The 24,997-nt window shown below is 50.7% G+C and overlaps 3 protein-coding genes across 5 annotated transcripts in view; 1 reads left to right on the top strand and 2 right to left on the bottom strand.

Annotated features, from left to right (window-relative positions):
- Window positions 1-15,745, bottom strand: part of LOC112994442 (keratin-associated protein 10-4-like) — a 45,351-nt gene extending 29,606 nt beyond the window's left edge. The window contains exon 1 of the mRNA XM_026118781.2: window positions 15,551-15,745. The gene's annotated coding sequence lies outside the window, so the exon portion shown is untranslated. The remainder of the gene's footprint in view (window positions 1-15,550) is intronic.
- Window positions 1-24,997, bottom strand: part of LOC112994443 (keratin-associated protein 5-1-like) — a 47,645-nt gene that overhangs the window by 3,347 nt on the left and 19,301 nt on the right. The window contains exons 2-5 of one of the 3 annotated variants that reach the window (XM_064498965.1): window positions 23,172-23,902; window positions 22,389-22,449; window positions 20,601-20,764; window positions 3,940-5,851 (exon numbers count right to left, since the gene is read on the bottom strand). In XM_064498965.1, coding sequence (XP_064355035.1) covers window positions 4,306-5,851; window positions 20,601-20,653 — 1,599 coding nt within the window. In that variant the 5' untranslated portion in view covers window positions 20,654-20,764; window positions 22,389-22,449; window positions 23,172-23,902 and the 3' untranslated portion in view covers window positions 3,940-4,305. Of the gene's footprint in view, window positions 1-3,939; window positions 5,852-11,355; window positions 11,664-20,600; window positions 20,765-22,388; window positions 22,450-23,171; window positions 23,903-24,997 lie in introns of those variants that run through there. The other 2 variants (XM_064498967.1, XM_064498966.1) reach the window with 2 other exon arrangements.
- Window positions 17,455-20,083, top strand: LOC112994441 (cornulin-like). The gene is made up of 3 exons (XM_026118780.2): window positions 17,455-17,694; window positions 18,235-18,394; window positions 18,706-20,083. The coding sequence occupies exons 2-3, from the start codon at window positions 18,257-18,259 to the stop codon at window positions 19,720-19,722; spliced, it is 1,155 nt and encodes a 384-aa protein (XP_025974565.2). The 5' UTR covers window positions 17,455-17,694; window positions 18,235-18,256; the 3' UTR covers window positions 19,723-20,083.

Here is a 24,997-nt window from a genome sequence, read left to right on the forward strand (position 1 = left end):
GCTTTTTCTGCAGCTCCGTTTCATGCCGAGACCAGACACAGCATTGCAGGACTGAGCCCTTTCCCGGAATTCCCCAAATTCAGACATCGGCAGACGATGCTAAAAAGCAGACAACCATAAGCAAGGCCCAACCCTCGGTGCCACCCCAAGCTGCTCCATCATCCCAGGCATCGCTTAGCAGCACAGTCAAGTGAGCACGGGCTCGACGCATGGTGTGCGATGTCTCCCCCAAACTCATACACCTACACTGTCAGCTTTTACAAACAGCAGGAAGAAACAGGCTCTTGCACGGTGTGGCTTCCTTGTTTTAGACATCTGCTTTAGCATGAGGACGCGCACACCCAAGAATGCCTCAGACAGATCCCCGTGGATTATCAAGTGAACTAGCTCAGATTTAGATGTCTAATATTTTGACCGATTAAGCCCTCCCCATGTTCTCCTCCTTGAGCTGCCCTGCCGCACGATGCTGAGAAAGCAATCGCCCGTCAGCACCTCTAGTTCCCCTTGCAGCAGCTGCCTCTCCTCCTTATCTTGCTCAGGAGTTTTTCTCAGCCCAGTGTTTGCACAGTTCTTGCTTTCCTGAGGCTCTCGACTCATCTCTAAAGCCAATGCCGAGGACCGGTCCCACACCTCCCTTTCTATAGAGGGTGATTGTGTATCCTATTGTTATATTTGATTAGCAAGAAATTGTAACGACTTACAAGAAAATTAGATATTTTAGGAGATATAAATTCATCTGCATTTGTAATATGTGGGAACATCAGACAGAGCTGGATTATTATTCTTAATTGACCCTTATTTGTGGATCTCTATTATATTTATGAGCAATTTGGCCATTTGACGAGTCCCATTAAGCTCAGTGACTCAGAGCTCCACAGCAGCATCTTTTCATGCCCATCGTCCTTTGGCAAAAGGGCTGGAAAGAAGCAGTTTTCCAAATCTGCTACTTTTAAGATGCATTTAATTAGATGGCAAAGAATAAGCTCTCTTGCAGAACCAGAGGCTGGTGCGACGGGCAGCGCATTGGTGAAAGGAGCGGACAACGGACCAGAACCAAGCGGTTCCTGGAGCACGGGAGGGGAGACGCTGAAACCTGCCCTGCCCCGAGGTCTGGCTGGCACCACCCAAGAGGAGCCCCTCAAACGCAGTACTCCAGGGATTGAAAGAGTATTACTGAAGAATGCAGCACAAAGAGCATAGCCAATGCTTTTGGCTCCCAATAATCCAAGAGAGACTTCTTATTTCACCACCAAAAGTTATCAAAGATGCAGGCGGGTCAAGATTGAAGCCATGAAACTGTTTGAGCAGGTACAGTTTTGGGCCGCTCAACTGAATTTCTGCCAGAAAAAGAGATCTATTTCATAAACTGCTGAATACTTTGCTTCAAAACTATGATGCCTGTGGATATATCCTTCAGTTTACCCAAAAGGCTCATAAGAAAGCTTTCTTCCTCTGTGGCATCCAGCACTGGCCAGCATGAGGGATTTCATACTAGACCCTGTATTGGGAGAAATCTTGCATTTCTGCTTAATGTGCAGCATCCCATATAATAAACCGTCTATACTTTGTGGAGCAAAGCTGCTTCATAGAAATCAAGGATTCTCCCTGTAATTTCAGAATAGCAAGGCCTTCCCAGCCCACTCGCCTCCTCTGTTACAATAAATCTTAAAGCCTGGGGCTTCCTTATACGCGACTTTCCCATCAGGTACCATGCACCGAGGCCAGCTTCCAGGGCAGGCCGTGCCTCCGGGCTCCTGGGCTGCCCGTCCAACTCTGACTTGGGAAATCCTTGCACACCTCGGATGCCAGGAGTCTGAGCGCAGAAGGTAATTAGCCTCACATGAAAACAAGTGGCTTGTCTCGTCCACGTCCCAGGGACAATTTGATCAAGCAATTAAATCATTACTGCTGGGGTGAGAGGAACCCCAGTGCGCACTATCCGCCTCGTTTCCTGTTTACGCAGGAAGGTGAGTGTCCTACAAAGAATGATAAGTGAGCATCTGAACGCAATTACATCTGATAAAGAGGAGCTAGCTGTGGCTATAGCAAAAAACTCACAATTTTAATTTTTTTTTGCCTTCTGACAATTGCAGATGTTTGCTTTGATTTCCTGATGCTTTAGAATGGGAATCTGGTTTTCCTTATGATTTTTTACATTACCAAACAAGACAATGCCCTGATCCTTGAAGAATACTTCTTAGGCCTCAGCGCACCTTACGCGATGTAGCAGGAGCAGTGGGTCTATGACGTTCACTCATCCTGAGGTGCAATTTTCTTCAAAAGTGTTATAGCAATGTGACAGATAGAGTGTAAATGTTTGGGAGTCAGGGAGAAAGGGTCTCCGTTCCTTTTCCTGTGGCACAGCCTCATGGTGCCCACCTGGAAATGACATGTCTGTTCCCTGCTAATGGTCTCAACCTTTCAAAATCTGAGTTTCCAAGCTCATATGAAGGATTAAAGACGATGCAAGAATCATGCCATTGGAGGGATACTACAGAGAAATAATTTAAGGAGAAATGTTACCTGAATGCCATTTCTCCAACCTACAGTTTCCTATTTCCCAGAAGATTGCGCTGTTTGATTTGGGAGCAGCAGCAGAGAAAATCTTTGCTTACAGAGAGTCCTTTAGTGAGCTTTAAAGGAGTCTTAGAGTCCGGTCAGACCTCCACAGAGAGGCAATTAGGAAGCCCTGATGGGTTTGGTAGCTCTATCGTGTAGCATTCACGCTCAGATAACGCCTCGAGCACTCAGCCGGGACTCAGCGTTGTGGCGAGCGCTGTGCAACCAGCAGCAGGAGCCAGGCTCTGCCGCGAACCGGGAAGGGAGACGGAAGAGCTGCCTGGGCCAAGCGATGCGCACGAGGCCAGCCGGCAGCTCGGCTCTCCTCGACCCGCCCACGCTGCAGCGTCCATAAGGTAGGATTTATGACGTCCCATTATCGGTCAAATTCCTCTACCAGAAAAAGTGAGACAGTGCTAATTGCGGGTTAGTCACAAGCCTGGTGTCCTGGGGTATATTCTAAGAACAGGCCAGTGGGTCCTCGCAGACGGAGCTGTGCCCACTTCTGCCGCTTCAGCGGTTATGTGGACTGACTTCATCTGCAGTCCTCCTCCCCTGTCTCTCCTTTCAGCAGTTGTTGCCAAGTCTGATCCCCCTCTTCTGTCCTGCACCGTCTCTGCTACGGAAACCTGCAGAGCGCTGTCCTAGGCACGTCTAACAGCGTGACTTCACCTCCCGAGGATATTGCTCACTCTTCGGAGAGCAATTTGCAAACTAATTCAGTGCTAATGGGGGAAGCTCTTGGCTCCTGCCTGCAGGTTTGCATGGAGGGTTACCAAAAATTGTCTGGGACATCCTGCAAATAGTAATGAAATTTCTGCAGAATTCAGCGGTGAATGAGTCCATGTTGCCCTCCCTGACTGACAAGACTTGCCCCATCACCACCAGAGACAAGGAAACACAAGCCGATTGCAAAATGCTGAGATAGGGACCTCTTACGCATGGGTGACAAAGTCACAAGGCACAAACATCTCCCAGACCTGCTCATCCTCCCCTCGTTAGTGGCTTATTTACCCACTGCTCGTAATGGAACATCTTGTCTCTGCCGCAGGACAGAGCCTGACAAAAGGCTGCACGCAAGTGCCGGCGGCCCTGAGCATCTCTGGCTTCGGAGAAGCGATTCAGTGAATGGTTGGATTTTTCAATATCTTTTTAAAACCATGGGAGAGCGGTGCTTCCCCATGACGTACGACGTCCGCTTTCTCGGGGATCACCCGCTGTATCACAGATGTGTCCCAGGCCCCTGGCTAACATAGTCCTCGGTCTTCTGCATTCCAGCAGTTGCTGCCACTCTAAAGAGATCAGTCTTTTAGGGAGAAATTAATGGGAGAAAGTGCAAGCCTGTGGGAGTGGGAAAGGGAAGGAAACTCATGCAGGCAGTTGATGCCAAGATCAATAGTTTTTATTGCTTCGTATCTACAGGAAAATACAAAGATGGAAAAAAAAATCAAAAGGAGAAATTCCTCCATCCGTCTCAGTGCAGAGCAGAAGAATTACAGGATCGGTCTCCCAGGCATACACAATATTCCCGGGGGTACAAGGTCATCTAGTTACGAGTTACAAGAAAAGGCATCGTGCTTTAAGTAAATATAGCAGAAATTATGTAAAAATGTAAGAAAAAATACAGGAAGATTCCCCCTTTCCTAGGACAAGAAGGGCACTAGAAAGCAAAGGCAAGAGGAAGAAGTTAATTAGCACAGAGGTCTGCAAACCATCCTCATTTGATCCCCGCGCACACGCAGTGCCTCAAGGAGCCATGCATTTGCGACAGCAGACATCGGCACAGCGGATGGCGCAGACCTGGGGACAGGCGGGGGTGCACGCGTCCACGCACTGGGAGGTGGCCTGCGTGACGCTGACCGTGCCGCAGGAATCCGCACACTTGGTAGCAGCCTGAACGCCCCCGCAACACGGGTCCACGCACTTGGTTACGCACTTGGTGGCTTTCCCACAGCACGGATCCACACACGTGGTGTTGCATTTGGTGACTTCCCCACAGCATGGGTCCACACACGTGGTTACACACTTGGTGGCTTTGCCACAGCACGGATCCACACACTTGGTGGTGCATTTGGTCACAGCTCCACAGCATGGGTCCACACACGTGGTGGTGCATTTGGTGGCTTTGCTACAGCACGGGTCCACACACGTGGTGGTGCACGTGGTCACTTCACCACAGCATGGGTCCACGCATGTGGTAGTGCACTTGGTGGCTTTGCTACAGCATGAGTCCACACACTTGGTGGTGCATTTGGTGACTTCCTCACAGCACAGATCCACACACGTGCTGGTGCATTTGGTGGCTTTGCCACAGCATGGGTCCACACACTTGGTTACACACTTGGTGGCTTTGCCACAGCACGGATCCACACACGTGGTGGTGCATTTGGTGACTTCCTCACAGCACGGATCCACGCATGTGGTGGCACACTTGGTAACTTTGCTACAGCATGGGTCCACGCACTTGGTTACGCACTTGGTGGTTTTCCCACAGCATGGATCCACACACGTGGTGGTGCATTTGGTGACTTCCCCACAGCACGGATCGACACATGTGGTGGCACAGTTGGTCACTTTGCCACAGCACGGATCCACACACTTGGTGGTGCATTTGGTCACAGCTCCACAGCATGGGTCCACACACGTGGTGGTGCACTTGGTGACTTCCTCACAGCACGGATCCACGCACTTGGTTACACACTTGGTGGCTTTGCCACAGCACGGATCCACACACGTGGTGGTGCACTTGGTTACAGCTCCACAGCATGGATCCACACACGTGGTGGTGCATTTGGTGGCTTTGCTACAGCATGGATCCACACACGTGGTGGTGCATTTGGTGGCTTTGCTACAGCATGGGTCCACGCACTTGGTTACACACTTGGTGGCTTTGCCGCAGCACGGATCCACACACGTGGTGTTGCATCTGGTCACCGCTCCACAGCACGGGTCCACACATGTCGTGGTGCACTTGGTCACTCCACCACAGCACGGATCCACACAGGTGGTCGTGTACCGAGGGCCCACACAGCTGCATGGGTCCACACACCTGGCAGACTGTGTCAGGCCAACATTACCACACAGGTCCACATACTTGGTGGTGGCCTGAGTAACTCCACTGTAGCAACTCGGCTCCACGCACCGAGTAAAGCGCTGGACGTTACAGACAGAGCCACAGGAATCCACACAGTTTTGTTGGGGAAAACTCCTCAGCCAGAAGGCAGCAGGAGGAAGGCAGGGCTGTTTGCACTGGTACTCATTTTGGCAAAACATCTTTGAGGGAGAGGAAAGTCTGAAAGAAGGAAAGGAACATACATGGTGGAAAATGGAGACACCCAGCCTTCACAAGATTACTTCATCCATTAAGTTAAACTACACTTTTTCTATGGAATATCGAGCAATGTATTTGGAAAACAGCCTGAAACCCGTAGCAGGGCACTAACTCCATGTGAAAGCATTTCAGACAAGGTTGTAGCTACTACCTGCACATACACTGCAAACAACATCTTCTCAAAATGTTAAAGAAGAGTACCGTTACTTGGACTCTATGAGACCATATTGCAGGGTCTGGAGGCATGACAGCACCCGCTGGTCCACAGCTCCCCTCTGTCTGGGACTGACTCCTTGATGTTACTTCCTGCTCCCTATCCGAAAAGGAGACCACTAAGCTGCTGGTACTGCCCGGTACGGTCCCCATGCAGCTCCTCAGCTGGAGGACATCAGGGGAGGCTTCATGCTATGAGACTTTGGCAAGGGAAGTGTCTGACTGCTTCCCCGCCTCTCCCACAGAAGTCCTTCCAGCTCTTCCCATCCAGACTCCCTTCGAGGCATGGCTTGCCCTCGCAGCCTCCAAGTCTCCACTCCTTATCTTCCCTCCCATTTTTTCCCTTTGAAGTCCCTGCCTTCCCTTTTGCTCCCTCGCAAACCCCATAATTTCCTGGTTAAAACAGGGTAACAGAGTCACTGGGGAAGGAGGGAGATTAGTCCACTCTCAGCTGCCCTGAGAAGCATCTCCTTGGAGAAAGCACAGCAACTGCAAACCACAGGGCAAACAGAGCATTAGAAGAAGACAGAATGAGTTTTTACACTTCACTCAGCTATTTGATAAATACCGTATACAAATCTTGCTACGCAGAAGCACTAAGTCTTCTAACTTGCCTCTGCAGAACACAGTTAAAAAATAAATGGCCCCATCCACTGCATTACTTCCCAGTAAGCCAAAAGAGACTTACCCAAATCACCAACAGGAACAAGCAAAGGAAACCAGAATGGCTTGAGAAACACCACAATATGAACCCTTTTATATGATTTTAGTGTCCGTGTCTCCGGAAATGAGACACCTCAGGGGTATGGAAAAAAATTTTTCATAATCCAGGCCCGCTCCACCTCCGGTCCTTAAATGACTTGCTTACATTATAATTTCTAATGAAACCTGGCCACTGAGGTGGTACCTACGACAGCATGACTGCTGCATGCGAGCTTGACTTCCTGATCCATGTATTTCACCTGGGGCAGGGGAACACAAAACTGGTGATGCAGCTTGGAAACAAGCTTCGGGGGGACTAAATTTTTACCTTGATATGAGTTATTTTTGTACATTTTCTTGCACCTTCCTCTGAGACACCTATACAGACCAGTGTTACAGATGGGATAGGACTCTGTAAGCGCTTTGCACTGCTCTTTTGTGTAAATTTCTGTATTCTCACTAATGTACAGCATCCCGTTCACTGTGAACATCTTATTACAATATCTGGTCAGAATTTCCCTGTTGCCACTTGCAGTCGTTACCTCTCAGCCTTTCTCTGGGCACAGCCTGTCTTCTCCATTAACACCCCCGCGGCAGCAGAAAACAGCACTGTTGTGTCCCCGAGGCCCTTTCCTCTCTAGGGTGAACAGACCTGTGTCGCATTAAGACATTTAATTCCATTTAGTTCCTTCCAAAACTTAAAGAAACTCTGTCCCAGTGGCCTATCTCTTTGCACCGATGCCCCAGGGGTGACGAACCATCCGTGCTTGGTGCAGTGTCTTGGCAGTGGCTGTTTTTTGCTTGCTGCACTCACAGCACCTCTGTACAGTCCAGCCCACGACTGAGCTACGCCACTCGCGAGAGCTGGCGATACGTCCTTGACCGCAGCAGCACAGTCACCGCTTTCTGCCCACCACAATTGCGGTCAAGGAAAGAAGCTCTCAACTGAAATTCCCTCGTTAGAAGAGAGAAAGGAGAGCTAACAAGGGCAATCCCCGTGCAAGATCAAAGACGTTCAAACTTCCTTCTCTGCTCACTGTGAACTAGCCCCAAGTCACTCGGTGACACAAGCATTGAAGCCGCATCGCCTGCGCGCAGAGACAAGGGCAGAGATAACCCAGAGCCGAAGAGCCGTTCTTGGGTTTGCACACTCTTCTCCCTTTAAACATGCTCTTGAGCATGCTGGTGTCCCATAGCAAATTATGGTAGCGGAAAGTTATGCAGTGGCTTTTGGTTATTGTAATTGAAATAAATAAATCCAGCATGTGTGACACACTTGGGTTACCAAGTGATTTGAATTAACCCTCAGTACAATGCAGTTGACTTTGGTAAGCCGGTGGGCTGAAGGGAAAAGGGGGGTGGTTGCTTCTCCTATGACAAATCTGCTTTTCTGGGGCACAGCTGCACAAGGATAAAGGCAACATCACGGTGATGGAATATCGTGTTGTTCTTCAGGTCAGAGCTTTAGGAGAAAATGCAAAATGTCACGAGACTAGAGATGATTTCATAAAAGTTTCCAAAAGCACGTCAGACGTAATGACAGAAATAGGCCAGATTTGGCTAAAAGAATCCTCCAATTCCACATCCCATCCTGTCTCTAATAGCACACATGATGTGTTGGATGTGAGGGTGTCATACTGTCATGGAAAAATCTGACCCATGACTGTCCGAATATTCGATGGCAAGTTGAGAATCCATTCATTTCCCAAATTCTTCTCTGACATCAGCACCATTGAAAGGACACATGAATTCGCGGACCGTCTGGCTCACTCAAGGTTGCAGCCACGGAAATAGCCAGTTTCCATTAAAAACAATTAGTCAAATAATCCATCACGGGGCAGAGGTGGAGCAGGTCTGGGTTAGCAAAGGGCAGCTTGTCCGAGCGCCCGGGGCGCCTGGTCTCTGGAGGCCAGGCTCCTGCATGCACGCCGCAGAGCCCCAGTCCAAGCTGTATCTCCAGATATTAGCAGTAGCCTGACGCAGTAGATGGATAAAGCTTTAAAAAACTGTAGAAAGGCCAGAGGGAGGAGACGCCAATTATTCCTGCATTTGCCTGCTGTGTAACCGAGATCTCATCTGCAGCTTCCCGCGCAGCCGCCGCTCTCGCGCTCGGCGTGGCGTTTCAGGGCCCGGCCCCCATGTGCCACGGGGCACTGGGGCAGGTGCTGCGGGGTTTGCTGCTGCGAAACAGCCCCCCACAACCCCAGTCAGCCCAGAGAAACGACAAGAAGCAGCCGAGGCATCTGCAAAGAACTGCTCAGTGAAAGTCATTTTTACTGAATGATTGCGTGTTGTTCTCTGCATCTTTAATGTCTTCTGTTAGAAGGGATCTTCCACCTCTGTATGCATTATCAAATCATGTCTGCATGTTAGCACTGTGTGTGTGCATTTAGAGAGAGATGAAATGAGTCTTTATATTGTAGCAATAATTGCAGCACATTGAATTGAGAGAACAAATCTTCATGAACCTGAAAAGTTTGCCAATTATTTCCTTCCTCGTTTCTTTTTTTTTTTTTTTTTTTTTTTTTTGGTAAATAAATCAACAGCTATCATTCCCAAGACGCTATACCGGATTATCGTGCCTGGAACTACATATATCATCCATTATGTTGCAATACGACTCTGCTACGAGTTAGATTAGATCTGCAGCATTAGACTTTTGAAAGACCTGTAAATCAAACCTTAGTGAAGATAGCCTATAGTAACATTAAAATGACTACTAAAGATGAAGAAGTGAAGATGATAAACACAGGAATATTTTTTACTGTGTTCCCAAAAAAGCATTTGCAGAAGTCAGATAAGCTCTGCTCACTGTTATAAGACGCTCTTTTGACACTGTCCTACACAAATTGTTGGGTTCTCCCACATAATCTCAATTACAGAAATCACTAATCCCCATTACACGCTTGTATTTATGGATGTGCCAACACAGCGCGCTCCATCCAGACATGTCAGACATTCAACCATCCATGTACTGATGCCCAGAGCTTGTTGGCGTTACCCCCGGTGCTTCCAAGCGCTTAACGCAGACAGCAACGAGCTCTAGAGACAGAGTCATTTCCTCAAGCATAGCTGCTGCTCGGCAGGCAAAGAAGTGAGCGTTTCTTGTTCCTGACGTTTCAGCATGTTAGAGGTGTTCATCTAGACCAAGCTGAAGATTTCTCTGGTTCTTCAAAGGACTCCACAGTCCACCTAGGACCATAAATATTGGTGGCTGCTCATGTTTTATATGAAAACTAAACCTGAAAAGGTGACTTTGTTTTATTTTTTGGTGGGTGCATCAACTGTAATTTCAGCAAACGTTTCTCCAGTCAAACAGTCTGGGGCAGAGCGGTGCCAATGGCAAAGCAGCAGGGATAGAAGAGGACCAGCTCAGCTGGAGCCTTTCACTGGCCGTTGCTGTCTGTGGATGCACCGTGCTGGGTCTCAAAACGCACAAACAGCCTTTTCCTTGCCTTCTCCCACCTCCTCGTTCCTGCGGATGGTCTCATGCCCCTTCACAGCAACCTCCTCCTCCCCTCGCCCCCATCGTCATTACCGCCTTGTGACGGCCTTGTCATTAGGGTGGAGTGTAATTGGGATAGCTGGAAGAGGCATCAGGTGTGATTGCGACGTTCCTGACATATCAGCTAGTAATTTACCCCTTTCCTGCCGAGGGGAAGGAAAAGACAAGGCACCATCCAGCCTGGTTTTGGCTGAACCTTGTTTACAAGCAAAAGGCAGGAGCCTAATTTCTCAGGCACAGCTGATAATGCTGAGAGCTCGCACACAGACATCCCAGTCCAGCTTTCACAAGATGGGAGTTCAAACTTTCCAAAACATCACTTAAGTCACGTTTTCCAAAGCATCGGCCATGACAAGATATTCCCAAAAAGAGAGAGGTTGGAATAAAGATGTCTGGGACTATGAGAGAGGAGCCTGGACCAAACCTAGCACAGTTTTCACCCACTGATGCAGCCAGAGCGATCCCTGGGCGATGCATCGCTGTCAGGGAGCACGAGCCGCTCTGGGCAGGCTACCAACGTCCTTCCCTTGACTCTCGGAAAACAGACGTCTCTAATTCCCTAAATAGACCTCAACCTGCGGGATCAGCAAGCATGAGCCTGTCTGGTATGAATCCTCCCTGCTCGGGATTTTGAGCCAACAACAAACAAACAGGCAGTAGCATCGCCATAATAACAACAGCTCCTCCGTCCCCCAGGCTGGTGCTGTCTAATTCCCAGAGCCAGATGAGTCATTTGAGGAAGCTGATCCTTTGGAGCAGGTCAACTGTTGCACGTCGGCACTTGCGATCGGTGCCAGGCTGGAGCCAACATTCCCCTGGTCTGAGTCACCCCAGCTCCAGAGGGTCCCCCAGGCACAGCAAGGGGACTGCAAGTCCAGTTAAGATGAGCATCCACCACCCTTTACTAAAAGCAGCGAGACCAGCATCCCCCTTAGCACATCCAAATAACTCTTCAAAACACCCAAGAGCTGCAAGAAGTGAAGCATTTAAAAACAATCAGCTCAGCCACCTCCAGCTCAGCCCAAGATTCCCCACTTCATCCTACTCTTTCCCTCTGGTTTGGAGGCTCCAGTTCGGCATCCTGCTGCTTTCAGGAGTGGGTTCGTTCGCCTTTGGGCAGTGACCGGCTCTGCTACGGGCACGGCACGGCTCGAAGCTTCGGCACAAACGTCTACAAGGAGAGAAGGGCAAAGAGCTTCTTGGGATGGGCTGGGAGCCTGGCAGAGGCCCGGCGCCCTCCTCTGCCCCTGCCCTTCCCGTGTAAACAAACAGAAACGTGTTTTTTAAGACAGGCCACAGGCAGAAGTGGCTTCAGCTGTCCCTCCTGCGCATCCAACTGCCTGGTAAAGGGAGAACCGATCGGCTCTTCCTCCAGCAGCAGCGTTAATCACATTGCTTTCTATTTTTGTAAAGCTCATAGGGATTTAGCATCGGTTTGAACCATCCCACTGTGTCTAATTCGCTTGCAAATACCAGGTTTGAGAGTAATTAGATAGAAGTGTGAGCCTCAAAGCCTTACTTCTTGTGAAAACCAGGAGGAAGAAAGATGAACCCCAATAGAAAAAAGAAGGAAACAGGGTATTTCCCTGTCTGTTCATCTCTCTGGAAACAAGGGAAGAGTGGAGAGAGCAGACGTGTTGTGCTGCTGAACCGACTGCAAGAGGCTCCGATGACAGGGCGCAGAGCAAGGCGCGTTGCCCGTCTGGCTTCCCACACCGCTGCCACCCCACGAGTCTTGTGCAACCAGCTTCCCAGCCGGGCTGCTCGCACGGCCAGCAGCACCGGTGTCCCGCTGCCAGGAACGCTTCCCTGCCGGGCAAGCTCCGGCTCGCCCCCGGCACCGCGCCGGTCCTCCTCGGCCGCCCGACGCAGCGCCTTGCTTCACGCGCCGCCTCACCCGGCAGCTCCACCGCCCTCCCGGCCTGCCCTTGGTGGGGCTTCAAGCAGGTGACGTTTCCCAGCACGGCCTCTCTGCCCCTTTCCACCCCCTGCTCGAGGCAATGCTCCCGTTTGCGCTCCTTGGCCACGTCCAAGCCCTTCCATGTCACTTTGTCTCCGTCTGGCCCTCAACGCTACTGCCGCTGCTTCTTGGGGGCTAGAGGTGGTTTTCAGGACAGGAGAAGGTGGCTTCCTGCCCCAAACGGAGACGCCCCTAAACCCGAGGCTTTAGCCATTCCCCAAAACTGCAACTTCCTCCTGCAACTGGCTACGGAAAGGAATTGAAATTCTCCTGCTGATGCACTGGCCAGCGAGGAAGCTAACGGGGAGCCGCACCGAAACGGTCCCCACCACCAAGGGGAGCGGGCAGAACAGCCGCAGCCTCCGACTCACGTCCACGGTGACCACAAAGGGTGACTCAGGTCTCCAGCAAACCCCCAGCACAAGCCCGAAGAGACCGAGCTGAACGACTGCACGGTCCTGCGCGAGCCCCTCTCCTCCGGGGCCGGTCCCGGGGCCGGGGCACACACGCTTCACGGGCGGTGCAAGCTCACACGCATGGGCACGGTGCTGCCTGCTCCTCCCCAGCCGCGCTCGCTGCTGCTCAGCATTACGCGGCACAGAAACGAAGGCAAGCAGGAAGGGTCGCGGCCGGCCCGCTGCAACGCCCGCCCGGGCTCTAAGCGCTGCCACGAAACTGCCTTAATTCACCTGCAAGGCAAAACTCAGCGTGGTCAGAGCTCGGGCCAGACGCTGATTTTCCAGAAGCTAAAGCACGTGCTGGCTCTGGGGACGAGAGCCCACAGCAGACCTCGCACACGGACCGGCACCCGGGGGGGTCAGGCGGGGGGTGCACCCACACCAGGCACACGCACACCCGCACCAGGCACACGCACACGCGTGTGCACACGTGTCAGCGCAGGTGTAAGAGCAGCGTCCTCTGGTGGTGCAAGGGGGGGGGAAGCACCGAGCACCCACACAGCTTGAAGGGATTAGAAGAAATTACAAGGGAAGAAATACAGGCAGGCAGTCAAAACTTGTTTTCTAGTGACAGATAAACTGCAAAACTTAGACAAAGTCGTCTGGGCCGGTGGTAACTGAGCAGCAGCTACGTGGTTTTTTCCTTATCGCCTGTCAGTTAGCAGCGTTCACAAGCACCTGGACCCCGGGACTGCCCCCCACGAGCCGGTGCACGCTTGCCTCCCCAGCTCCCTTTTCTGGCAGTGAAAACCAGATGCCTTCAGAGGAAGGCAAAATAATTCTTCACATCAGCAAATACAGGATAATTGAATCTCCATGCTAGGTTTATTCTTAGTCTCTGATTACTAAAGATTTGCTTAAACTGAAATACAGAATTTCATATCTAGTCTGTAAAATACTGCACACAGTAATGTACTGGGAAGTCTTAATATCTAGCTACATAGCATTGCCTTTCCTCTTCCAGTCACGGAGCTGGATAAGTAAACCTGTGATTTCCTTTGTCCCTTCAGAAAATAATTTACCCAAAGATAACTCCTGCTTTTTGCATTAAAGCACCCAGCTGGGTAAGCCACGAGCAAATGAATCACAGAAAAAGCCTGTCTTCAGGAGAAGAATCAATGGGTGTGAGCCACGAGGCCATCTGAAATACCCGTGCCCCTTTCTAAGTTCCATGGTAGAAAGCCAAAGGAAGGGTTTAATTAACTTCTCCATAATGACGGTTCTTAAAATATGAATTAAAACTGTCTCAAAATAAAAAAGTGTATCCACAAAAGTCTTCTTTCAGCCAAGAGATTAATTCCTAATTTTATTTGTGAGATTATTCAAATGCAGAAAGAGTCTTTTTGATACTAAAGGCATTGCTAGCTGGCTTTCAGTGCATTACAACAGGGAGTCTTGGAATCCAATTATCTCTGAAGAAATATGTTAAATATGCTCATTAACATGTAAAAAAGCAGAAATGTGTATTAGAGAAAAGCTGATGTATCACACTTCTTAATGTCACAATGAATTAGCAATAAAGAGGGTTGCAACAGAAACGGCTTGCTGGAATGCCTACTGCAGGGTAGGAAAATAAAGCATTTCACTTCAATTAGCTGAATTCCTGATAACGGCAGAGATGCAGCGATAAGCTCTCCGGATAATGGGCTCCAGCTCTCACAAGCTTAGGAATTGTGCTTTGCATGTAGAACAAGGCAAGAAAAGGGAGGTTGGCTAAAACCTCCGAGTAAACTGCCCCTCGGCTCAACAGGAGGAAGAAAGAAGGAAACAACAGGCAGGAAAGGTGCAGGAGGCGGGTTAGGAGGGCGATGGTCACAAAGAAAACTTTGGGGTCCCATGCGGGCGCTGGCCAGCCCCTTGCTTTTCTCCTCACTCCCAGCCACCCAAGCCCTGCAGCTCTCCAAGACCTACGTTTAACTGCTTTCTCATGCTCAGCCTGCAGCGTGGCACTTTCCCTCCTGCTAACCTACACTCCCAACCCTCCCTGCTGAGCAGGAACGATGCAGCTGAGTCAGGCAGGAATAAACAATGATTACTTTCTTTACTTTTATTGAGAAACTGCATATATGCTCTGCCTATCCAGAGGAGCTTGTTTGCCTACTGCCCAACGCGTTTTCTGCCCGTGAGCTCAGAAATCAGCTGCTTTGGCAAACGCGCCTCAAAGATTTGGGGTAATGACAGCAGGTTTGCCAAGCAGACAAGGCGCTGCAGACTCGCTCCCTCCGCCGCCGCACCTTGCACCTTCCTCTGCGGCAGATCAGCCACGGAAATTCAGCCAAGGTAAACGTGCATCGTGGCTGCTTTGAATGGAAACTGCCAAAGTATTTATTTTTCCCATGAACGCAGGTGCCACCCCGGGGAAGGACGTGTTAACATGAGGCTCTGCCCCTCCTGCCCTGATTCTTTGAGCTGCGATGTTAATGTCGCCCTTTCTGGCACCAGCACAGCTTGGAGATCTCAGTGTGCCGGGAAGCTGGTGGCAGAGTACGGCCCTAGGGGCTTCCCGGCCTCCCTTTATACCGGGTGAAAATGGAGAAGTCAGGGCTCGAGCTTTACCTTGGCCCAAATCACCACGAGCTAGTGGCAGAGGCAGGAGAAGAGCTCGGTGCTGGGCTGTGCTCCCCTGGGGTCACGGCGCAGACGGCACGGGGAGCAAGTGCTCCGAGACCCGGGAGAACCCGCCGGGCTCCCGCTGCCCGAGCGCGGCCGCGCTAAGGGCAACCTGCTCCGTGATTCAGGCTGCTGCGATTCACAGTCCTTCCCCCCCGGGTCTTCACGAAACCGCAGCCCTCGCACGCTCCCGCACACGTACACCGCGGTACCTGGCAGAGGACGCCCCACGCGAGAGAAACGCGGCTCCCGGCTCGGGCCCACGGCAGGCGGGCGCAGGCAACGCCCCAGCGAAACGCTTGAGCAGCGCTCAGCGATGGGGCTCCGCTGGACGAGCAGCTCTCCCGGGAAAGAGCAGTGCAGACGCTCTGCTGTGCGCCCAGGCAGATCAGCCTCTTCTCAGACCCGTTTCAGAGATCGCTCCCACCCCCGGGGCAGGCAGCTGCGTGGACTTTGCTGCTGCAGCTGCCTGCAGCCCCCCAGGCTCGTCAGAAGCCAGCAGCGAGCTCCTCCAGCCCCCCTCGCACCTGCCTCAACCCAGCACCACCGAAGCTTCAGGTGATTTCACTAGCAAAGAGGATCAGGAACACCTGCGGCCTTCTTCCTCCATTCTCCACATTGCAATTTATCTCCAGCTGTACTAAAAGTGATTTTATCCCTTTCCCTACTACACAGTTTTTGCTCTCTTTAAATTTATTCACATATCATTTGACCCTCTAACCTTTTCTGTTTCATAAAGCATGCATGAAATCCTGTACAACAAAAACCTGTTCTTGTCTGTGGTTGTCTACAGGGAGAGGAACCACCCTGCTCAGAGCCTGGCTGAGGGATTTGAGTAGAAAAGACTCCTGCGAGAACGTGCCTCTCCCCTTGTTGCAGCTTAATGAGAAGCTTAGCAGCAAGCACTCGGCATTAGAGCAAAGTGGAGCGTCTTCATGCAGACAGGATAGAAAGGAGGATAGATCAAAAAACAGACAGGAGGGGGGAAACAGAAGCAGGATTATTGTCAGCATTGAGAATCTCCTTCCTATGCTCCAGCGCTGGGTTCAAGCTGACCAAGTTCAGAGCTGAAGTTTGAGCAGTAAAGAGAAAAACTAGACCAGTCACTGCTGGAGGCTTCGACAGACAGTCACAGTTCAAGACGACCTCACAGTTTTGAGAAACATCGCAGTTATCAGCATGGCATTTCTCAGCTCCAGAGCTTTCCCTCCCCGCAGGACACTGCCAGGAGCCATCACCTTCCCCAGCCCGCAGCCAGGGCGGCCCTGCAGAGCCCTCGCCCCCCAGCCAGCTTTCCCTGGGGACTCCTGGGCCCCGTATTTACCCCCTCCTGACCCCACACACCTGCAGGGCTTCGCACAGCGGCACCCGGAGCCGTTAACCCTCCCGGTGCCGGGCACGGAGCAACCCGGGGCATTTTCCTCATGGTGCTTTTTCTAAAACAAAACTGGTCGTATTTTATTTGTTGTGTCCAAAACAACACCCTGTACATTAAAAGCTCTATGGATTTCTGTCTTTAATTTTTTTCAGTCTCTCTTAAGAGCCGTTTACTGTCCAAGAAAAGAACTTCAAAAAGCAGAAGGCTGAAGTTAGGGCACTTACGAGTCTTACTGAAAGTGCCCAGGAAAGAGCTTTCACCTCGCACGGCACGTGTAGCAGCCAGGGGAACGAAGAGTTACAGAATAATTCCCGGAGAAAGGAGTGTGCCTCGGTTTCCCCAGCCGGTAAACGGGGACGCAGCCGCGGGACCGGGCTGCTCCCGATGCCGCTTGGTGGCACTATTTGAAAAGGTTTCTTCGCTTGACGCCTGCCTCGCGTCGCAGGCAGGAGAGGGGGAGTTTCGGGAAGGAATCACCCATCTTCATATCACATTTTTCTTTTTTCTTTCTTTCTTTCTTTCTTTTAATTCAGAATGAAGGCACTCCTGGTGGCCTCCTCCCCTGGGCGTCGGAGCAGCCCTGTGTCGCTCAGGGACTGCAGTCTCACAAAACACGTTTGCCCAACACGAGAGTCACGGGCGCTCCTCAGGCATCACCTTAAACAAAAACCTCCACTGGCAAAAACAGCCTCTTCGGCAAAAGGCCTCTGAGGTGTGTCTGCAGGTGGGGCGAGCTTAGCACGGACCCTGCAATAACTTCGGAGAAGAACATTAGTGCAGAAGTTAATGCGGAAGAGATAAATGAAGACACAGGGGATGACAGTGTAATTAGGGTAGAGATGTCTCAGGGCACCGTGCTGAAGGGGTGTCTCCTCTGCAAGATGCAGGCTATGATTACAAACCCTATATAAGACCTCCGACAGCCGATACGCTTTACACTGTGCTCCCGAAGCTCAGCTGTTCCTATTGCTGACCCAGGTAAGGCTGCGTGTACAGAAACTCACTGCTTTTCACACTGTCTGACTTTGCTACTGGCAGTAAAGCAGGAGCTTTTGGCCAAGAATGTGTTCCTGGAGCTGCTGAGCTCTCCTAAAGGAATTTCTATGTTGGCTTTTTATGAGTCAAAAAATTCATAAGAGAGACCTGGAATTACAACATTCTGTGGCTTGTTTGAAGCAACCTGCATTCACAGCTCTGTTCTGCTCGACACAAAGCCAAATTAAGCCAAGGAGGCCCTCTCCTATGACCCGCTTCCCCAGCCTTTCACTTCTCACTGTCCCTCGTCTCCAGCCATCACTGCTCATCCTCGTACCCAGCCACCTCCGCAGCGGGGGAGAGATTCATTTCTCCCAGGAGTCCCTTCTTCTTCTCTGTTTTCTTTCTCTTGTTCTACTTTATTCCGTCTGCCTCCTTTTCTGGCAGTTCTTTCTCTCTCTTCCCATCCAGCTGTTCTTTAAGAGTAACTTATCTGAAAAAAAAGCACACAAAGACCCCTTTTCGTTGGCGCTTTTCTTGCAGGCTGACTCAGGTTTGCAGGGAGATGGCCCAGCTCCAGGAAAACATCATCGGCATCATCTCCACTTTTTCTACGTATGCCCGGAGAGACGGGGACTGCAGCACCCTGGGCAAGGGGGAGCTGAGGCAGCTCATCCGGCAGGAGTTTGCGGACGTGATAGCGGTGAGGATCCAGCTTGCGGCCAGTGTCCGCCGAGGGTGTGCGCGCGGGGTTGCAGGGCTGGGATCAGAAGTGCTCTCCATGCACGTGTGTGCACCTGGCTCCTTGGGAAAGGCAGGGAGATGGTCAGAGGCGAGAGGATCTGCAGCAAAGAGGAAAGGGTATTCCTTCTCCCGGGGTGAGCTGCTTGCAGAGCGCAGCGCGGGGAGCCTGGATTTCCACCCGGAGACTGCGTCAGCCCTGCTCAAATGCTCTTAGATGGGGATGACACAAAGGGTTAACGGACTTTGCCACTGCTGCTTATTTCTTTACAGAACCCCCACAACCTGGAAACTGTGGAGAAGGTGCTGTGCTTCCTGGACGATGACAGCAACGACAGGGTTGACTTCAGTGAGTTTCTCAGTCTGGTTTTCCGTGTGGCCAAGGCTTGTTACAAGGAGCTCAGGCAGTGCCAGAGACTAGAAAGCGGTCAAGAGCCGACAGCCCAAGAGGAGGCAGGCAGCGAGCAGCAGCCAGCGGGGCCGCACGCAGCCGAGAGAGTCTCCCACTGCCACCAGGTCCGAGAGAAGAGGGCGAACAATCAGGTCCAGGAGGCTGAGACCCCAGACACCCATCAAACACAGGAGGCTGAGATGCAAGATCAGGAGCCAGACATCCATCAAACCCATCAGCCTGAGACACCAGATTGGGAGCCAGGCACCCGGCAGGCTGATGGGACCGAGGCACCAGAATGGGACCCAAAAAGAGGTGAGATCCTGCAGTTTGAGACCGCAGAGCAGAACAGAAATACCTGTCAGGCTGAAGAGAACGGGACACCAGAACAGGACCCAGGAACCCACCAGGCCCAAGAGACCGAAACACCAGAACAGAGTCTGAACAACCATCAGGCCCAGGATGCTGAGACACTAGAAAACACCTCGAGCAGCCATCAGGTCCTGGAGATGGAGTCAGCAGAGCAGGACCTGAATTGTCCCTCTGAGACACCTGGGAGAGACACAAGCGATGAGAACCAGGTACGCGAGGCCCCTCAGCAGGACCCCAACCCCGGCGAGGCCCAGAAGCTGCAGCTCCTGGAGCAGGATGTGAGCCCCAGCGAGGGTGCTGAGCCCCAGGAAACGCACCATGACCTGGCTCTCCGTCAGAGCCACGAACCCGAGGTGCTGGAGCAGGAGCTCAGCGGTGGTGATGAACAGTTTTGTCCAGCACAAGACCAGCAAGACGATGGTGGCCAAAGACAACCTGCTGCAGAGCAAGCAGCTAGGTCAGACGCATACTCCTGTAAGTCCCAAAATCTTCAGCCATTTCTTTATCAGTGGCCACCACAGCAATAAAGGCAAAAACAATCCCTCTTGTAACCAAGGCAAAAAAGGCAATAGTAAATATGAAATGCTGGTATACGTTTCTTTCCACTTGCCATGGTGTGATTTAGGGCAAGTGTCCCCACAAACTTTCCCCTGCTTTAGCTAGCTGAACTCTTCTGATCTGCTTGGAGCTCGTCCCCTGCAAGGAGGTACATTTTGTCCAGTTTCACCATGGTTTGCCTTCCTATTTGTCATATCTTGTCTAACTCCTTATTAACCCTGGGCTTCACATCCCTGGTCTGTACTGAGCTATTCAATAGCTAGAGACCTTCTCTTTTACTTCTTGTTGGGCTGCCTTTGCTTATGTAATAGTAAAACTGAAGGAAAATGACAGTGTGTCCTGGTGTGTTGCTGCAGGCGTGTTCTCAGCCCACTCTGAACGAACAGCCAGGTGATGCGACATGGTGCAGAGGACCAGAGGGTCCATCTCTTGCGTGACACGTGGCCACATTGACCCATTTATCGGGGTTCAGGTGGGGGGATAGACGGAAAGAGAGACAGGCTTGTCTTTGGGGCAGATATCCTAAAAGTGCTGCTGTTCAGCACCAAACTCTTGTTCCATCAAACGAACCGCAGGTAACACCAGGCCAAGGCACATTCCCTGTCTCAGAGGCATTGGGGTTTTGTGTCCCAGTCCAGCTTCAGCGGTATTAGCAGCACCTGCAGCGTCTGCTCTGCCTCTGGAGGCCTTCCCTCTCCTCCTCCCTTGGGCCCTTCTGCCCTGTCCCCCTGCCCTGCCCCTCTCCCTGAGAGTTGAGATGCCCCTAAAACAAAGCAGAGCCAAAACACCGCCCTTGGCAGGCTCCCCCCGAACTCAGCTGCCGGCTGAACGCGAGGTTTGCAGGTACCTTTGCAATTCTGCCGAGGCGAGTGGGTTGCTCTGCGGGCAGAGGTGTGACATCCCTGTGAGACACGTCCTCGAAGAGGGCAGAGGTCTGCATTAACGCAATGGCACGACCGGCCTGTGAACAGATCCCTCGCAGCATCCATCTGCTCCGGGCGTTTTTCATGTCTGCCACAAAAAGAATAAATAGCTGCTTAACATTGAATGAGAGGGATTTGTCCTATTTAACCTTGCTTATTAATACTCTGAGAAGCAAGGGAAATGTGGAGCATGCTGTGAAGATCAGAAATCCCTTTTGGCCCTAGAAGTCCCCAGAGAAGATATATTAAACACAGGAAACTATTATTCACATATATCTGATCCCAGCAACAACTGGGAGGCCAGTGATAGATCACACGCACAGTGTGCACAAATGCAGCTGTTTTCAAACTTGGTTCGGGTAGTTCGGGGAACAGAGTCTAATCTCAAAATGCAGATATGAGTATGGATAGTTTCAAAGGCATGAGCAGTCCGGTGAAGTCAGCGGGAATTCTTATGAGGTTCAGATGTGTGCTGGACCACCGGGCAGGCCCAGGACTCAGCGTTCCCACTGGGAGGGTGATGCTCAGCCTGTTTTTCACCATGCTATCTTTCAATTGCAACCTATCAGAAAAATCAGCAAATTATAAATGCACCCGCACCTCCTGCTCTGTGGCTGCTGACATGCAGCACACAGACACCTCACTGGAATATAAAACATCACTCCTCTGGGACACCCTAGGATTTCACAATTTGCTGTGTGCTGAATCAGAACAGAAAAATCAGTGTTTCAAAACCATCCCCACATATCCATCTGTCTGTCCATCCATCAGCCTCTTATCCACATCTTATTCTGCTGCCCTTCGCAGTACCAATAAAAGACCAGGTTCAGGCAGCCACTGAGCCCTGTTAGGGACGTGACTGCTGTGCTCAGACTGACGCTGAGCTCAGCTGAAGCTATTCCAGTGCCGTATGCTGCCAGCTCCGGGTGGGAATAAAGTGAGCTAAGGAAGAATGTCCTGTGCTCACCTAAATTGGCGTCTGGTTCATTTTTGTTAATTATATACTCTATTCTGAATAACACTACTTTTGCCATCAGGAGTACTGCATTTGAAGTTAGGGGGTTTTCTTGGTTCATTTTAACGAGAACACTGTAATACAATGAAAATCACCCAACTGAAACAAATAGCTGTGTAAGAACCCTGGGAGGCTGGGAGGCGCTGGCAGGGAGCCGGTCTCCCGAATGGGGTACGCCCTGCCAGGCGCCCGGTGCGGCTCCTCCGCGGCGAGACGCTCTGCAGGCTCGGCTGCCCCATACACGTGGCGGCTAATCCCACCGCCGGCCGCTCCATCAGTGTTGGCGGCTGCCGCGGATTCTTGCAAAACGATCAGAAGCAGTTTGCCTCCCTCGCTTTGCTCGTGGGGTCCCCTCGGATGTGGCTGGCTGGAGGGATGAGGCAGGATCAGAGCTGGGGGGTTGTGGGGTGGAGCAGGGAACGTGCTGTTGGCTGAGGCACGATGGCGAGCAGCCTCCCTGCTCCCGGTCTCGCTCCAGGGATGGGTGCAGAATTGGGAACCGCAGACGGGTGCAAGCAGCAGGAGGGCAGAGCTGCCCTCGTTGCGCTCGGGGCAGACGCGGGGAGCGAGGAGAGCTGCCTGCACGATGCGCACGGGCTCATGCACCGCTCCTCCGACCTTCCCCTAGCATCGTTCCTAGTTCCCCCACCCTCCCCTTCAGTTTTACAGACCAGCAGGTGAAGTTTGTGTCTCTCACCTTTAGCTCCTTGATGTGTCTCCTGTGTGATATTCCCCCGTTCCAAAGAAGCTGGAGGTACCTCAAGACAGAGGGAACAAAATGTTGTTTAATCTCCTTAGGGCAGAAGCCAAATTAGAAGAAAGCTAGGGACAATTTTTTCCCGGGGGTGCAAGAGATTTAAGATCCTTAGTTTGAAAAGAATCTGTATTTTGGTGCCTAATAGCTTTTAAAAATCTACCCCTGTATCCCCTCTTTTTAAAACGTCTTTGGGAAGCCTAAACCCTTGGGGAATTGGGGGTTTCGGAGCTGTAGCGAATGTGCTTTGAGATTTACCGTTTTGCTCTGGGAACGGCAGCAAAATATGAAAAAGCGAGGAAGTGCTTCAGCATGCGTGTGATCGAGACACCCCGTCCCCTTTCCGGCACGGGCAGCCGAATTCTGCCTGCCCAATGGCCCAAACAGCACCCGGTGATCCCACCCTGCCGCAGCTCCTGCGGGTGGGATTGCAGACTGTTACAGGACATGAGGCGTACGAGCTCCAGCTGCACTGTAATACTCTAATTTTAATAATAACTCCAATCTACCATAAAATTACAGTTTCCCAAGGGTATCATTATCCCACAGGTATAATTTGCACAAGTATAATTTAATCTTGAAAAAAAGCTTAAAAATGAAGTATGGTTAGTAACAATCCTTATACGCACTCATATGAGTATCCCCAAGGTGTTACCAGCACTAATTAATTAGGCTCCTACACCCACTATTATCTCACCTCACAGATGGGCCAGATCAGCAACTCACCCAAGGCTGCATGACAAGTTCATGCTCTGAAGCCTTTCTGCAATGTCTCCGTCGCGCTTGTCGAAGCAGCGAACCTTCCTCCAAAATCAAAAGCAGGGGCCCAGGTGGCATGGCTAATATCTTCCTTATTTTCTCTGGGTACCAGGAGAGTTTCGGATGAATAAAGAAATGAGTTGGTCCCTAATTAATATACTGTTAAAAGATAAAAAACGGGATTGTGGAGGTAATTACACCAAAAGCTGCCTAGAGCAACCAGATGAAGATTCAACATAAATCTGCCTCTCAGTAGAGATGTTTCGGCTTTTAGTTTTAATTAAAGATCAAGCAAAATTAAAATGAAAGTCATTCATGGAAGACAGTTAATCTGAAAATGTTCTTTCATGATTTTTCTCAATGAAAAGCCATTGCTTATTAAACAGACATTCTCTTGTAAAAAATCTCATTTTTCCATCCTCACAATTTAAAAATGTTCTTTTTCTTCAACAGAAACCTGAATAGTCCAATGAAAAGGTTCCTTAACAGGAAATTACCAAAAATAAAGTACAGTTTTCCAACACACCATACAAGGACACCACACAAACCAAGGTCTCCTGGGGCATTTGGGGATCTAACTGCCATATGCCTCCATTTCACCGCTTCCGTAGTGCCTAGGGCTCCTTTTGTCCTTCTTCCGCTGCAAACACAAGCCGGATCCAGAGTCCATTGACCTCATGCCCAAGGCGCCGAAAGAACTGCACAAAAAAAGCACACAGACAATCCCTGGTGTTACGGCACCAAGCTCACGGGCCATGCAGATTTCTTACTGTCCTGGATCTGCTCACAATTAGCCCTACTGAATTCAACACTTCTATCGACATCCTCCGAATTTCACTCTGCCACTGTTTGTTTGTGTGTGTGTGTGTGTGTGTACATTATACATATATAAACATATACCTATACAGACCTACATATATAAAAATACACCGCCCCACAAACACATCTATGTTTTATAGCTATTTGAGTATTTTTTTTAATCTTAAATACAATCAACCTGTAAAATAACTTTACAATCTGGATTAGGTGGAACCAGCCAGTGCTTGAATTGCCACATGGTAACTGCTATTTCTAGGTTAAAATGATAGGTAAGGGGATGATAAGTTAAATAACCCGTTTGAGGACATGAAGGTGCAGCTGGGCTTGGCCAAAGATGAATCAGGACAACGTCCACAAAGGGTGTCTCCTTTCTTTAGCTCCGTCAGGGACCCTATAAAAGCACTCAGGTGCTCCGCTCACTCCGCACGGCTTCACGGGAATCCCCTCTGATCCCGCTGGTGATTTGGGTAAGTCGTTCTTTTTTAAATGCTCACTTTGCTTGGAAAGAACGTGTTCTTGACATAGGATGCGTTTGGGGTGAAAACATCATTCCTGCAGCACTGTTTTCTGGGGAGTCTTTCATGTTTATATCCAGTAAAGTGTTATTTTGTGAGATTTGGACATCTACATGCTGTTATCGCTGTGTCCGTGTGTAGAAGCAGTGGACCTCTGAGGCAAAGAGAGAGGGTCAGGTTTTGTGCCTTGCTTTGGTCTGGATTCAGCTCGCAGCCACAATGAACAGACTGTAGGAATGTTCAGATTTCTGCTGAAATACCAGGAAACAGAATTTTGTATGCAGAGGGGTGTGTGAAAGTGCATGTGTGTGTACACGTTGCACAGGCAGCGAGGCAGAGAGGCAGCACAGCGTCCCCATGTGCAAGATGAGATCCCAGCACTGATGCACCCCAGTAACAGGCTTTGGACCCTGCGAGAAGGAAGGTGGGTGGCTTTCGAGGTTTCCAGACATAAGGCTC

This window comes from Dromaius novaehollandiae, chromosome 29 (genome assembly GCF_036370855.1).
Source record: "Dromaius novaehollandiae isolate bDroNov1 chromosome 29, bDroNov1.hap1, whole genome shotgun sequence".
Lineage (NCBI taxonomy): Eukaryota > Metazoa > Chordata > Aves > Casuariiformes > Dromaiidae > Dromaius > Dromaius novaehollandiae.

Coding starts and splice junctions, on each gene's coding strand:
- LOC112994441 (XM_026118780.2), top strand. CDS start 18,257: ATGGCCCAGCTCCAGGAAAACATCATCGGCATCATCTCCACTTTTTCT. Junction 18,395..18,705: donor AGTTTGCGGACGTGATAGCG/GTGAGGATCCAG, acceptor ATTTCTTTACAG/AACCCCCACAACCTGGAAAC.